General features: G+C 45.5%; 1 protein-coding gene across 1 annotated transcript in view; it reads right to left on the minus strand.

Moving 5' to 3' along the window:
- Window positions 1-16,799, minus strand: part of SFXN4 (sideroflexin 4) — a 69,030-nt gene that overhangs the window by 33,693 nt on the left and 18,538 nt on the right. Inside the window, exons 4-9 of the mRNA XM_033941986.1 lie at window positions 14,353-14,379; window positions 13,994-14,048; window positions 7,108-7,133; window positions 3,290-3,343; window positions 3,138-3,197; window positions 2,953-3,021 (exon numbers count right to left, since the gene is read on the minus strand). Of these exons, the coding sequence (XP_033797877.1) occupies window positions 2,953-3,021; window positions 3,138-3,197; window positions 3,290-3,343; window positions 7,108-7,133; window positions 13,994-14,048; window positions 14,353-14,379 (291 nt within the window). The remainder of the gene's footprint in view (window positions 1-2,952; window positions 3,022-3,137; window positions 3,198-3,289; window positions 3,344-7,107; window positions 7,134-13,993; window positions 14,049-14,352; window positions 14,380-16,799) is intronic.

Genomic DNA, 16,799 nt, shown 5'->3' on the forward strand with positions numbered 1-16,799 from the left:
TCCCTTTTAAAGATGGGCGTAACATTGGCTATCTTCCAATCCTCCAGGATCACGCCTGTTTTCAGGGTTAGATTACAAACCTGCTGTAGTAGTTCCGCTATTTCCTCCTTTAGTTCTTTCAATACTCTAAGGTGGATTCTGTCCAGACCCGGCGATTTGTCAGTTTTTAATTTTTCTATCTGCCTGTGTACATCCTCAAGGCTTATTTCCATGTATGTTAATTTCTCTGTTTGGTCTCCTTTGAAGATTTATTCAGGTTCCAGTATATTGTATGTGTCTTCTTATGTAAATACTGACGAAAAGAACATGTTTAGTCTTTCCGCCACTTCTTTCTCCTCCTTCACCACTCCCTTCCTATCTCCGTCATCCAGCGGTCCCACCTCCTCCCTAGCCGGCTGCTTCCCTTTAACATATCTGAAGAACGGTTTGAAATTTCATGCTTCTCTGGCTAGCCTCTCTTCATATTCTCTTTTTGTTTTTTTAACCACGAGGTGACATTCTTTTTGATACTTCTTGTGTTCTTTCCAGTTCTCGGTTTTGCCCTTTTTCCATTTCTTGAATGAATTCTTCTTATCCCCTATTGTTTTCTTCACTTCTTTAGTTATCCACGCCGGGTCTTTTGTTCGGCTCTTTTTGCACCCTTTTCAGAATCTGGGGATATACCGATTTTGCACCTCGCTTACCATGTCCTTGAATAAAGACCAGGCTTGCTCTACAGTCTGCCATTTCTTTGTGTTGTTCCTGAGTTTCTTCCTTACCATTACCCTCACTGCTTCATAGTTTCCTTTCTTGAAGTTGAAAGTTGTCACTGTGGTTCTCTTTCCCTTTGGTATTCCTACTTCAACTTTGAACTTGATCATGTTATGATCGCTGTTTCCCAACAGTCCCACTACTTCCATGTCGAGTCTCCTTCATTTGAAAGGAAACTCTGCAATGAGAGGGCATAAGATGAAGTTAAGAGGTGATAGGCTCTGGCGTAATCTGAGGAAATACTTTTTTTACAGAAAGGGTAGCAGATGCGTGGAACAGTCTCACAGAAGAGGTGGTGGAGACAGAGACCGTGTCTGCATTCAAGAAGGCCTGGGATAGGCACGTGGGATCTCTCAGAGAGAGAAAGAGAGAATGGTTACTGCGGATGGGCAGACTGGATGGGCCATTTGGCATTTATCTGCCATCAGGTTTCTATGTTTCTATATTCAAGAGGGCCTGGGATAGGCACGTGGGATCTCTCGGAGAGAGAAAGAGAGAATAGTTACTGCGGATGGTCAGACTGGATGGGCCATTTGGCCTTTATCTGCCATCAGGTTTCTATGGTTCTATATTCAAGAGGGCCTGGGATAGGCACGTGGGATCTCTCGGAGAGAGAAAGAGAGAATAGTTACTGCGGATGGTCAGACTGGATGGGCCATTTGGCCTTTATCTGCCATCAGGTTTCTATGGTTCTATATTCAAGAGGGCCTGGGATAGGCACGTGGGATCTCTCGGAGAGAGAAAGAGAGAATGGTTATTGCGGATGGGCAGATTGGATGGGCCATTTGGCCTTTACCTGCCGTTATGTTTCTATGTTTCAAGAGGGCCTGGGATAGGCAAGTGGGATCTCTCGGAGAGAGAAAGAGAGAATGGTTATTGCGGATGGGCAGATTGGATGGGCCATTTGGCCTTTACCTGCCGTTATGTTTCTATGTTTCAAGAGGGCCTGGGATAGGCAAGTGGGATCTCTCGGAGAGAGAAAGAGAGAATGGTTATTGCGGATGGGCAGACTGGATGGGCCATTTGGCCTTTACCTGCCGTTATGTTTCTATGTTTCAAGAGGGCCTGGGATAGGCAAGTGGGATCTCTCGGAGAGAGAAAGAGAGAATGGTTACTGCGGATGGGCAGACTGGATGGGCCATTTGGCCTTTATCTGCAATCAGGTTTCTATGTTTCTATATTCAAGAGGGCCTGGGATAGGCACGTGGGATCTCTCGGAGATAGAAAGAGAGAATGGTTACTGTGGATGGGCAGACTAGATGGGCCATTTGGGCCTATATCTGCCGTCATGTTTCTATGTTTCTTCTTGCCGAGGCTATGGCCACCAGGAAAACGGTCTTGATGGTCAAGCCCTTCAGAGACACCTCTTGTTTGGGCTTATAGCACAATGTTAAGATTCCATGTTGGAAATGGTTGTCGCACAGGAGGATGCTATCGCAGCACTCCTTTCAGAAACCTGGACCCAGCCGATGGGAAGTCAAAAGAGCCAGTTGGGCCCTAAATCACGAGAGGCTTGCTACCTTGTAGGAGTCAACTGCTAGGCCCCGTTTGAGATCATCCTAAAGAAATGATATGACTGTGGAAATCGGAGACCTAAAAGATTCTACCTTCTGTTCCGCACACTGCGCTGACAGGTCTACCAAGCCATAGCATAGGCTGCAACCATAGGAGGGACTTTGACACTCCTATCATAGGCCAAAAACCCCTCCCGTATGGCACAGATGTGGTAGAGTTGTGGCGCTACCTTTTCCTCCTACATTTCCCTTTCCTTCCACACTACATCTGGCTGGTGGATTGATCCACGTGTGCAAAGGCACGGGGGCCAGTGGAGTAGTAAGGGGGGAGCGGTCTGCCCCGGGCACCATCTAGCTCGAGGTGCCAGCACCCCCTCCCCCATACCTTTTTAACTTCGGTGTGAGCAGCTACCAACTTGCTGCCCACGTCGGCTTCGGCGCTCTCTCCGACGTCACTTCTGGGACCCACGCCTAAGAAGTGACATCGGAGGGAGCGCCGAAGCCAACATGGGCAGCAAGTTGGTAGCTGCTCAATCCAAAGTTAAAAAGTTACAGGGAGGGGCGCCGATAAACTCTGGCTACGCCACTGATGGGAGCAGTACATTTTGTAGCATTCTACGCACTATGCCAATAGCATCCGAGTTTACAGACAAGAAGAAGTTCATTATTCGGACGAGGGCTCACTTACCCCTGCACAAGCCCCATAAAAGATGGCACCCATACAATACAGAGTCTGTTTCTGTGAGAAGACTTTCTCCTGGGGAAGAAAAAAACTTCCAATCAGTACTCCTTGATGGACTCCAGTCTCCGGTGCACACAGCGACCGGATCTGACCTCCGAGGCATGCTGCACAGCACCGTGGGTCACACGTACCATACAGCTGGCATTGCCATTCGATATGTTGAACCCAGCGCTGTAGAAATGGAAGAGGAACTGCAGAAAAAAAGACAAGAGAGAAATCAAAAGTCCACAGTGCTCTATATAGCCCAAAAGCAATCACAGAGAGAATGGGGGGGGGGTCTCACCTGCCAAACCATAGCTTGGCTCGTTGCTTTCGGTGGTTGCAAAGTACCAAGAACCTTGAAAAATGGAGCAAAGCATGAATAGTTAAAGCACTTTTGAATGCTGTCAATGTGTTTAATACAACATACGAAAATGCCATCTTTTCAACACCCCTTCCCCAAAGAGCTTACAGACAAAGATCGAAATGTGTTAATTACTCCTGTGAGTAATTCCAACAACACAGTAACTGAGTAATAATTTACAATGCAATATGCAAAAATTGTATTACTCAAAAATACATAATTGGGTTCAACTCTCCCCTCCCCCCTACAGGTTAGGCTTCCCCTAGCTTACTCTCCATCTCTCTTCCCCCACCCCCAACCTCTCTCTATCTGCTCTTCTCTCAGCTACCTCTCCTCACCTATGCTTCACCCCTCCCTGGCTCTCCCTGCTCCTCCTCAGTCACAAATTGACGGGAGTGCCATCAAGGTTCATACTTGAGATTTGTGCTCTTCATGTGGTTATAGCAGCCAGGTGAGAAAAGAGGCAGAGAACCAAAGCTTGTAAGTTCAAGTCCCACTGCAGCTGTTTTTCAGCGTTGATTTAATCATGGATTGATAATGAATGCGACTGGGTTAGGGTCACCGTTTTTCAGGCCGTAAAAATCCGGATACATGGCCTTGCCCAGTTCCACCTTCATATCTGCCCCGTTCCTACCCAGTCTCTCCCCACAAACCTCCTCTCTTCTTCCCTGACAAGCTCCAGCCGTGTCTGGAGGGCCTGGAGCATGCGCAGATGCTCAGATGCCCTCCAGATGTGGCCGGAGCTTGTCAGGGCTTTCCAAAACCTGGATAAACTGCTGGGTTTTGGAAAGTCTCTAAAAAGAGGACATGTCTGGGTTTTTACAGACATCTGATAACCCTATTCTGAGCACACTGGCTGGACCGTTCAGGTCTTTATCTGCCATCATACATGATAACATAGTAAATGGCAACAGATAAAGGGACCTGAATGGTCCATCCAGTCTGCTCATTAGTTATAGCCATTAAAAATACATGATTAGATTAACTTGTCTCTTCTTTGATATTGCTGGGTCATAGACTAAAGTCCACCTGGTATTGTCCTAGGTTCCAAATGCTGACTTTGCCATCCCAAGTTCACTCCAGCCTATCCAACCATCTTCCATAAAGTCTGGCCCGTAACATCCTCATGTTCCAAGTTAGTGGAGTTCCCATTGATGCCCCCCCAGCCCAATCCTACACCGAATCACCACATATGGGACACAGACCGTGCAAGTCTGTCCAGTACCAGCCTTAGCTCTTTAATTTACATTCTTCGTTTTCTAATTAGAGATCCTCTGTTTTGAATTCCATCACCGTTTTCCTCTCCACCACTTCCCTCGGGAGGGCATTCCAGGCATCTACCACCTTCTCCATGAAAAAGAATTTCCTAACATTGCTCCTGAGTCTTCCTCCTTGCAACCTGAAGTTATGTCCTGTAGTTTTACCATTTTCTCTTCTCTGGAAAAGATTTGACTCTATATTAATACCTTTCAAATATTTAAATGTCTGTATCATATCTCCCCTGTCCCTCCTCTCCTCCAGAGTAGACATATTTAGGTCTTCCAGTCTCTTCTCATACTTCTTTTGGTTCAAACCCCTTATTGCCTTATCACACTGTTTAGATGCTTTTAGATCCTCAGACACAATCACCCCAAGGTCCCTCTCATCTACTGGTACTATCAATTACAAGCTTTTAGTAGCTGAATAAAGTCGGTGGAGACCTCAACTTAGTGTTCAAAATAAATAATTTTCAGATAAACAAATAATATAGAACATTATGATGCATCATAGAGTGTCATAGTGTTTTATATTTGTTTATCTGAAGCTTCTAGAACATAAGAATTGCCGCTGCTGGGTCAGACCAGTGGTCCATCATGCCCAGGAGTCTGCTCATGCGGCGGCCCTTAGGTCAAAGACCAGCCCTACCTGCATACGTTCTAGTTCAGCAGGAACTTGTCTAACTTTGTCTTGAATCCCTGGAGGGTGTTTTCCCCTATGACAGACTCTGGAAGAGCGTTCCAGTTTTCTACCACTCTCTGGGTGAAGAAGAACTTCCTTATGTTCATATGGAATCCATCCCCTTTCAATTTTAGAGAGTGCCCTCTCGTTTTCCCTACCTTGGAGAGGGTGAACAACCTGTCCTTATCCGATTTCTGTGTCTTGAAAGCGTTCTGTAATTCAATAGCTTGAAAAGGTTGATTCAACGAGTCTACAGCTTCATCGGCCAGACAGTAGCTAACTGGCTTAAATCAAAATTGAATCCTTAGAAATCTCACAAACTTGACTAGTTATTCTAATGATCAGATTTCATAGCACATTGGTAGTAGATATATAGGAGTGGGAGGGGGAATGTATATTATATGGAAATAGGAAATGAAAAAAGGGGAGGGATTTGTTACATATGATAAGATGATTTGTTTGTAATTACAAATGTCATGTAATAATTGATTATAATATGTATAATTCACTTGTTGTAAGAATACAAAAATGAATAAATAAAAATTTTTTAAAAAAATAAAGAAATCTCACAAAATTACTTCCCTCTCTACTCCAATGACCCTTGCAAGAACTATTGTCCCTTTCAAACCCATTGTAAAAATACTTGGTGTTATGCTGGACCAGTTCCTTAGCTTTCAATCATTTTTTTCCAATTTAGTTAAATGCTGGGGGGGGGGAGGCAAACCTTAGAATGCTCTGAAAAAAAAGTATTGTTTTGGATCATTTTTTCATCTAAGGGTTTGAGACATCATATGACTAAAACGGACACATAATATGTCTGTTTCTTGCTACGGGATTTAAAAAGGTTACCTCTGATGTGTGCGAGAGAAGACAAGTGGGGGATGTGGGTCGGGGGAAGCTCAGGAAAAATGCGGGTGAAAATATGCAGAAAGAGCTGGAGCCAGGGAGTAGCAAAGAATACTGTCTGGGTGACAGCACTTGGACCATGTGCTGAGAATAGCCATCCGCAGTTTGTGGATTTCCTGCACACTGCCCTGCTGTCAGAAGAACATAAGAAGTTGCCTCCGCTGAGGCAGACCAGAGGTCCATCTCGCCCACTGCCTGAACAGTGGTCTCTGACTAATTTTACAAATTAGCTCTAATCCTATCCCTATAACCTTACCTCTACCCTTATCTGTACCCCTCAATCCATTTGTCCTCCAGGTACCTGTCCTCTTTGGATCAACCAGTAGTTTTGGCTCTGGCCGAAATCTGACACTTGGTTTCAGCCGGAACAGAAATCAAATCCCCACCCCACCCTCCCAACAGAAAACCCACCCTCCCTGTGCCTACCTTTTAAAAACCCTGGTGGTCTAGTGGCCTCTGTGGGGGCTGCAGGATTCTGAACTGCTGCCCCTGCTAGCCGCATTGTAAAAATGGTGACTAAGATTGCCGCTGGAAGTCGCAGCCGCCATTTTGGAACTGACAATGGCATAAGTGACATCCTGTTCGTGCCATTCCAAATTGGCAGCCGCCATTTTCACAATGAAGCCAGTAGGGGTAGGAGCAGCTTGGAATGCTGCCGTTCCACAGAGGCCACTAGACCACCAGGCATTTTAAGAAGTAGGAGGGGAGGGCATAGGTGATGGGCAGCCTGGGAGAGGCACTGGCTCAGGGGTTATGTTGGAGAGGGGGCAGAGCTACAGTTTCAGTTTCCAGTGAAAATGCACAAGCATTTTCGGCCAAAACCTAGGTTTCAGGTCAGTTTTGGTGCTGAAACCAAAACTCCGTCATCCTCTTAACAGAAGCAGGATATAAATACCAGTATTATTATTACTCACCAGTGGAACTGCTGCCGGCAATAAAGCTGAAATTTAAAAATACAACACAATTGGAAACTTCTAAGCATTGCAAGCAGACAAAAATTCAACGTCAGTACTGATGATAATTTTTTTTTTTTATTATTCAATTTTTATTAGAATTTTATAATAAAGACAAAACAATATAATCACCACAAGTACATCACTGTAGAATACTACAGCCACTCAATATAGCATACAAAGTAAACAGTTCACTAGTACACTCCAATCCCACAACCCATCATAAAATAAAATAAAAATAAAATAAAATAAAAAAAAGAGGCATCAACAAAATACACACTATGAGGAAGTCCCCTTGTTGGTTCTTCAAAGAGATTCCCAAACAACCACCCTGCCCCTCCCCCCCAAGTCCCCCCTCCCACTCAACAAAAAGATAGGCTCAAATACAATGAAATATGTTGTCCCAAGTCCGCTTCTGATGTTCATAATAACCATAGTGCTTAGCAGCTAAGCATTCCATCTGGGCAAGTTTTCGTAATTTTTCCAACCATTCCTCCTCTGGTGGAGCAACTAACCTCTTCCAATACTGCGCTATCAAACATTTGGCTGCTGCCAACCCCATTCGGACCAATTTTGTCTGCCAAGGAGCATCTCTAACATTATGCAACCCGAGCAGACACACCTGGGGTAAAATCCGTATGGGATCCAGCACCCAAAATTTCTGGATCACCCCACACTCCCACCAAATATGCAAAAAAGAACCAGGACCCCTACCACATCTCCAGCAAGAATCAGGAACCAGTGGGTACATAAGATGTAACCGTTCAGGTGTATAATACCAGCGTGTTAAGATTTTATATGCATTTTCTTGGACTAAAATACAATGAGATGCTCTCTGCACCTCAGCCCAAATACGGGACCAATCTTCTGCAGAAAATTGAAGATGAAGGTCCCGTTCCCAATGTAGCCGGAAAGGAAGGGAAATCACCTCCCTACCTCGCAAAAATTTATATAGAATGGAAATCGGTCTCGGCACTCTACTCAATAACACCCATAAATTTTCCAAATGTTCAGATCCCTGAGGATTTCCCTTATCCCAACCAACCGAAATCATAAAATGCCTCAACTGCATATATGCAAAAAATTCACCCCCAACCCTGGTTTTTTAGCCACTAACCCCTCAAAAGTAGGCAAGAAACCCCCAATAAGTACATCCCAAAATATAGTAACACCCTGAGATTCCCATCTCCGAAAAGCCCCCCTTTCCATTCCTGCAAGAAACCGCGGTTCCCCCGCAAGTGGAGCAAGAGTAGAAACCCCTCTATCACCCCTCTCCTTTTGACACAGGGATCCCCAAACCCGTACCAGATGACAAAAAAATGGATTCCTTTGTCCCTGCAAGCGCTCAGACACCGACAAAGAGGTCCACAACCAAGTATGCAGGGCACAATGAGGAACATAACTTTGCTCTATTTGAACCCCAGGCTTAAATACCGCTATCCTCCAATCAAGTAGAAAGCGAAGTTGTGCCACTTCATAGTACCAATACAAATTTGGCAGTGCCCTACCCCCGTCTTCCTGAGCAGACCAAAGCACCTGTTGACTCAACCTGGGGTGCTTCCCTTGCCAGATAAAAAAGCGAAATTCCTTATGCAATACCTTCAATAATCGTTTAGGCACCTCAATAGGGAGTGTTTGAAATAAAAATAATAAACGGGGTAAGATATTCATTTTGATAACCGCAATACGTCCCCACCAGAACAACCATAGCCCCTTCCAAGTTTGCATATCCATCCTCACTAAACGTACTATCCTAGAATAATTAAGGTCATAAAGACGCGATAAATCAGTGGGAATCAGAATACCTAAATAACGAATATGAGCCCCTGCTCGCCGCACCGGGAAGTTATCAACCAACCACATTGCCTCCTCCTCCTCCAAAGAAATGTTCAGGAACTCGGACTTGTCCATGTTGATTGTAAAGCCAGATAAACCTCTAAATTTTCTAAACACCTCAAGGATCTCAGGAAAGGAAACCTCCGGATCCTTCACAAGTACTGATGATAATTTATAGAGCAGGCTAGCATAACCTGCGCCATATTCGAGGATTCACGCTGTCCCTGTCCTAAAGAGCTGGCAAACCCAGCTGCCCCCAGGAAGGTGATGTGATTAACTCAATGGCTGGCAGGGCGTTCAAAGTTGTGCTCCGACCTGTGCCATCACCTCCCCAGCCAGATGCGGTTTCTACTCGGGAACATCCTATAGCAACAGAAGCGCTTCCACCTGATCTAAGATGTGCAATGAGAGACTGCCCTGAAGAACCAGTGATCAAAACTCCACACTGCTAGTCATGGTTCATGTTCCTGCCTGCAGAACATGCACAAGTGTGGGGAAGAGGTAAAGCCAATGCTCTGCACTGGAAAGAGATATGAGAGAACCTCCAAACAGAAAGTCAATTTATGAGTCTACCCCGAAGCCTTTCTGCTCTACTGTGACTCCCTTGGCTAGGAGTAGAGAATCAAGGGTTAAATAAATAGGAGAAAAAATCTTTTATAAATCTATTCACCTAATGAATAATATAACACAAAAAGTGAATTAAATTATTTAAAGTATATATTATATTATTAAAAATAATTTATAGAGTGCTCAGTGTGAAATCTTATTCAAAACCAACAGGTTAATAGAATAAAGATGTATTAACATTACATCATTGCACTCACCTACCTACCAGCCCTATACATTTGATTAGATATAAGTTGTTCAAGCAGAATAATAGTGGTGAAGAAGTATAGATGAATACTTAGCTGGATATGATTGATGAAAAACATATGTATGTCTCCACTATCAAATGTATCATCTCAAGATAAACAAAAGTGTCCTTGAGGTCTGCTCGTCGATGCTGGAGGTTGTGCAATGAAGTATTTCTTATGAAGTTGGTTTAGTTGATAATATAAAAGAAGTGAGTCCCCAAAACCACCGTTAAAAGCTAATCAAATTCAGCATATAGCTAAAACTCCTTATTGTGAAAACAATCCAACATTTCCTCAACACTGATCGTGTTTCACTTTATTTTGCGTCATCAGGAGGAAATAACTTCAGACCTCACAATGGAGAGAACACGCCGACAGAGGATTTCAACTGAAGAGTCACTATATGCTGAATTTGATTAGCTTTTAACGGGAGGAGGTGGAGAGGAAAACGGTGACGGAATTTAAAAAAGAGTGGGAAGAATCTCTAAACAGAAAATGAATGGTATAAAACAAACTAAAGATGCTCCACTTATTAGGGATTATTTGGCAGATTCCGGCCTACTGCCGCTCTCTGACCCTGATGTTGAATTTCTCAATGCAGCCATCACATCTAAAGAACTGTTACAAGCTATTAAACAGCAAAGAAATTTCTCGGCTCCAGGGCCGGATGGCTTTACAGCTGAATTTTATAAACTTTTAGCGGAGCAGCTGAGTCCCTTCCTTAGGGACTACTATTCGCAGGTTATGCGGGATGAACATTTTCCCACAGAGGCGAATGAGGCATTGATTACATTGATTTTGAAGCCAGGTAAAGACAGCACTGCTCCTGAGTCCTATCGACCTATATCTTTATTAAACGTGGACATAAAAATTTTCTCTAAAATATTAGCTGATAGATTAGCCACTCTACTCCCAAATATCATCGCGTCTACACAGGTGGGCTTTGTAAAGGGAAGGCAGGCGGTCCATAACGTTCGAAAGGCACTCTTGTCATTGGCCCATACACAATCTCATGACACCCCGATGTTATTACTCAGCTTGGATGCAGCGCAAGCCTTTGACCAAGTCAATTGGACATTTTTATTTGAAATACTGCACTATATGGGAATTTCGGGTTGGTTTGCCACAGCGTTACGCACGTTATACTCGACACCGCGGGCAAGACTGCTTGTTAATGACACTATCACTGACCCCATATTAATTGAGAGAGGCACACGGCAGGGATGTCCTTTGTCCCCCCTGTTGTTTTTACTGTACTTGGAGCCCTTTCTGCGCACTGTATCTCTGGATCCTGATATAGTGGGGGTGGACTTCGGGGATCAAACATTAAAGGTGTTAGCTTTTGCAGATGACATCTTGTTTATGCTTACTAACCCTTCTCACTCTATCCGACACCTTATACAATCCCTCAACGAATTTAGATTTTATTCAGGCTTTACTTTGAATTATCAGAAATCTGTTGCTTTAGCCAGTCCAGTAACACTGCAGCAGACATGGAGGGGCCACTTCCCTTTTACATGGGCTGTGCACTCAATTCGATACTTGGGGGTTTGGATCCCCCGAGACCTCAAGACTCTTTATGACTGTAACATTTCCCCACTACTCCATGACACTTTACGGGACTTGCAAAACTGGTCCACTTTCCCGCTCACAGTAGCGGGACGGGTGGCTCTTTATAACATGGTGCTCTTTCCCAAATGGTTATACCGATTTCAGGTCCTGCCCTTGCTTTTCTCCTTTTCTCATAAAGCCCGGTTAATTAAAGGATTACAACGGTTTCTTTGGGGTGGCAAGCGACCCCGCATGCAATTTCTTAGAATGTGCTTACCTAGGGAAAGAGGGGGTTATGGCTTATTAAATGTACATTGGTATGCTATTGCCTGTCAGATGAGACACATTAATGATTGGTTTAGGGGGACGTCTGACTTTACTGCGACATCATTGGAGTTGTCCTTGCTGGCTCCGTTTCATGTGAGTTATTTCTTGCATGTGGCGGACCCGCGGCTTCGTCCTTTGTTGGCCCAGTACCCGATATTTGCACCGGCTCGACGAGCATGGAAGTGGGTTTGCAAACTTGCTAGATTGCCTGCTGAGGTTTCATTATACTTACCCATCCAAGGCAATGGAGCCTTTCAGCCTGGACTGCAAAATCCTGTCTTCCGGAGGTGGGGGGTGCAGGGACTTCAATACCTATTCCACTTATTCTCCAAGGAGGGGAAACTGGCAACTTTTGCTGACTTACGTCGGACATTTACTTTACCACCTAATGATTTTTTTGCATATTACCAAATCCGACATTACGTTCAGTCTCTTCCGGCGCACCATCTTGAGGAAGATAACAGGGAGGCTCTTTCAGAACTCTTTAGCCTTTCTGCACAACAGCGGATTCCGCTTCGATTTCACATAGTGGGGATCCGGGATGGGCACTCTGGCCCCAACTTGGACATCTTAGCGGCAACATGGGCTGAGGACTTGCACTGCACGTTAACGGCCCAACAGATACAGAGGACGCTGAAAAATATTCTGAAGGTGTCTCCTAATATTGTCCACTGGGAAATGCAGTTAAAAATTGTTTTGAGACTCTATATCCCGCCGGAACGAGCAGCCCGGATGGGGATTACTACCCTTCATTCTTGCCCGAAATGTGCACATGCTCACGCATCATTGGGACATATGCTTTGGAATTGTCCCAAAATTCAACAGTTCTGGCAACAATTAGGGCACTATATCACGCGGCTCTGGCGGAGGCGTTGGCTCCCACAACCGACAGCCTTATTTGGACTTTATAATATAGCCACGCCCAAACCCAAAGGAATGTCAGCTTTTGTCACTAGAGTGCTTTTGATGGGGAAGAAAGCAATTCTTACTAACTGGCTGTCCCGAGAACCCCCTTCCTACGCTCAATGGAGAGCGTTGATGATTGTTCATGCGACGCTGGAGCGGAGACTAGTGGGAGATTTGGATCGTGGACCGGGCCGCAGATTCTGTCAGGCCTGGGAATGCTTCTGGCAGGACCTCACACCATATGCTCGCAGTAGACTCTTAAATTGTTAGGACTATCTTACACTCTCAGCCATAGTAGTGGCATTGGACTTTTTGGGGAGGGGAGGGACGGGAGGGATGGGGGGAGGGGATGAACTTGCACTGTTCTTTTTTGGATTTGTATGCAACTTCTATTTGTACATTCTGGTTGAAATAATAAACATCATTTGAACATAAAACAAACTAAGGCCGGTACAGGGCAATCCTGCAGGGTCTGTGTCTCATATTTGGTGATTTGGTTTAGGATGAGCTGGGGAGGCCTTTGATAGATGCTCCGGTGACAGGATGGTTACGATAGGCTGGAGTGGGCTTCGATGGCAACTCCAGCAGTGGGACCCTAACAACAGTACCAGGTGACTTCTATGGCCTATTGTAGAGGGGAGAGTGTGGCACAGTGGTTAAAGCTCCAGCCTCAGCACCTTGAGGTTGTGGGTTCGAACCCATGCTATGCTGCTCCTTGTGACCCTGGGCAAGTCACTTAATCCCCCCATTGCCCCAGGTACATTAGATAGATTGTGAGTCCACAAGGACAGACAGGGAAAAATGCTCGAGGACCTGAATAAATTCATGTAAACTGCTCTGGGCTCCCCTGGGAGAACGGTAGAAAAAATTGAATAAATAAATAGTGTGAAAAGTTTCAGCTTCTGATAACCAGAGCTGGTATTGTGACATCATAATGCCTCATTCCACCAGTAAGAGCCAACCTCATCAGTGATGCCACAATGGCTTCATTGTCCTATTCTTGGCTCACTTTTGCTACACTTTGATTCCTAGAGTGGTGCAGTGGTTAAAGCTACAGCCTCAGCACCCCAAGGTTGTGGGTTCAAACCCATGCTGCTCCTTGTGACCCTGGGCAAGTCACTTAATCCCCCCCATTGCCCCAAGTACATTAGAGAAATTGTGAGCCTGCCAGGAAAGACAGGGAAATGCTTGAGTACCTGAATACATTTATGTAAACCGTTCTGAACTCCCCTGGGAGAACAGTATAGAAAAATTGAATAAATAAAGAAATATTAAAGAAAAGACAACTGAATCATGAATATAGTGTAGGACTGTTGGGCAGACTGAAAGGATCATTGGGATCTTTATCTGTTGTCATTTACTCTGTTACTCACCTGGAGGTCTGAAGAATATCGGAATGACTTCCCCCGTATCAGGATGCACAGAGGACTAAACGAAAGCAAAAGACAGAGTCAAGCCAGAGGCTACCAGCTCTACTCCCTAAGCCTCCGAGCCCTCCCACAGCAAAGCTGCTCTTCACGCTGGCAGGAAGGGAGAAGTCACTTAGCTCCCAGACAGCAGTCTCTTCTCAAGGATGAACACCGGCAGGGGAGAACAAGGTAACAATCGAGGACACAGAACGCTTGAGGGAGATGCCCATCCTCCGCATGGCCCAGCAAATTCTCAGAGCTCCCACCAGAACCCCTGTATTAGGACCTCACCCCCCGTTTGTCCTCTACAACTTTATACTCACCAGGTTCAGCGCCCAAGCTTCTTTCACCTAAACACAGAAACAGAGATCAGATCCAATCCAACATTCAAGCAATCCCCAGAGACGCAGGTCAATCGCGTCTCGACAGAAGCCCCGCCCAGGTTAGGCTTACCAGATTTTCCCAAAGGACAATCCGAACCCATGGCCCTGCCCCCAGGCCCGCCTGCCCCGCGACACAGTGTCTCATGCATGTACGCACGTCACCGTATTACATCTGCACAAGCGTGGGTGCCCCCTCCCCACGGGATTTTTCACAGGAAGCTTTTCAAAACCTGGACAAAAGTGCTGGGTGTTGGAAAGCTGTCCGAACCCCAAGATGTCTGGTAACCCTAACCCAGGTCCCATGTTCCAATTACATCAGTTCCTCGGGAACATTCAAACAGCTGAAAAAGGAAGAGCTCAACCTTGTTACTCTGGTTCTAATTCTGAACCAAATGAAATATTACACATTCAGCCCCTCTGAAAGGTGTTCAGGGTACAGGGCTTGTGTTTCACCAGAATACAGAAAAACAAACTGGAAAACCACTTTCAAAATGAATCAAGTGTTTTCTTCATCGTTCTGCACAGTTAAGACAGGTTAACATGGATATTCGAAGAGCTTACAATCTCACTTGGACAGACAGACATGACAGAAACACCTACTACTACTACCACCATTTATCACTCATATAGGGTTGAAAGGCATACACAGCGCTGTATATTTTGACATTTTATAAGAACATAAGCGTCGCCTCTGCTGAGTCAGACCATGGGTCCATCTCGCCCAGCAGTCTGCACCTGCAGCAGCCCCCTCAGGTCCATGACCTGTAAGTGATCTTTTACCTAAAACATTTTATTCCCTATTCATTTAATATCCTCTATAGTAACCATCTAACTATACCCTTCAATCCCCTTTTCCTTCAGGAAATCATCAAATCCCTTTTTGAAACCCAAAATCGTACTCTGCCCTACCACCTCCTCTGGAAGTGCATTCCAGGCATCCACCACCCTTTGAATGAAGAAGAACTTCCTAGCATTTGTTCTGAAACTGTCACCTTTTAGTTTTTTTTTTAATGCCCTCTTGTTTTTGTTGCCCCCGCTAGTCTGAAGAATCTATCCCTCTCCACCTTCTCTATCCCCTTCAAGATCTTATAAGTTTCTATTATGTCCCCTCTAAGTCTCCGCTTTTCCAGGGAAAAGAGCCCCAGCCTCTCAGCATAAGGAAGGTTTTCCATGCCCTTTATCATTTTTGTTGCTCTTCTCTGGACCCTCTTGAGTATCACCATATCCTTCTTAAGGTACGGTGACCAGTATTGAACGCAATACTCCAGATGCGGTCACACCATCGCCCTGTACAGCGGGAGGATAAAGCACAGTTACTTACCGTAACAGGTGTTATCCAGGGACAGCAGGCATATATTCTCACATGTGGGTGACGTCATCTACGGAGCCCCGGCGCGGACAGCTTTTCAAGCAAACTTGATTGAAGTTTCAAGTTTGCACACTGCACCACGCATGTGCGTGCCTTCTCGCCCACTAGAGGGCGCATCCCACCTCGTGGTCCTCAGTTCCATAACTAGCAAGGAAGCCATCCCCGGGGAGGCGGGCGGGTTGTGAGAATATATGCCTGCTGTCCCTGGATAACACCTGTTACGGTAAGTAACTGTGCTTTATCCCAGGACAAGCAGGCATGATATTCTCACATGTGGGTGACCTCCAAGCTAACCAAAATAGGGCAGGTGGGAGGATGGCAATTTAGGAAAACAGATTTTGCAATACTGACTGGCCAAACCGGCCGTCACTCCTGGATAGAGTGTCCAGACAGTAGTGAGAGGTGAATGTATGAACCGAAGACCAAGTGGCAGCCTTACATATGTCCTCCATCGGAGTGGATCGGAGAAAAGCTATCGAAGCTGCCATTGCTCGGACCTTGTGACCCGTGACCCGACCCGGGGGAGGAAGGCCAGCCTGAGTGTAGCAAAAGGAAATGCAAGCGGCCAACCAGTTAGACAGAGTGCGCTTGGAAACTGGATGCCCTAATCGATTGGGATCGAAGGACAAAAACAATTGAGGGACCTTCCGATGAGACCTGGTGCGTTGAAGATAATATGCCAACGCCCTCTTACAGTCAAGCGTGTGAAGCGCCGTCTCGCCAGGATGGGAGTGGGGCTTCGGGAAGAACACAGGAAGGACAATGGACTGATTGAGGTGGAAGTCCGAAACAACTTTAGGTAAAAACTTAGGATGGGTGCGGAGAACCACCTTGTCGTGATGAAAGACCGTGAAAGGAGGGTCCGCAACCAAGGCTTGCAACTCCCCAATCCGCCTGGCGGAGGTGAGGGCAATCAGAAACACCGCCTTCCAAGTCAGAAATTTCAAGAGGGACTTGTTGAGTGGCTCAAAAGGGGGTTTCATCAGTTGAGCCAGAACTACATTCAAATTCCACACGA

This window comes from Geotrypetes seraphini, chromosome 4 (assembly GCF_902459505.1).
Source record: "Geotrypetes seraphini chromosome 4, aGeoSer1.1, whole genome shotgun sequence".
Taxonomy (NCBI): domain Eukaryota; kingdom Metazoa; phylum Chordata; class Amphibia; order Gymnophiona; family Dermophiidae; genus Geotrypetes; species Geotrypetes seraphini.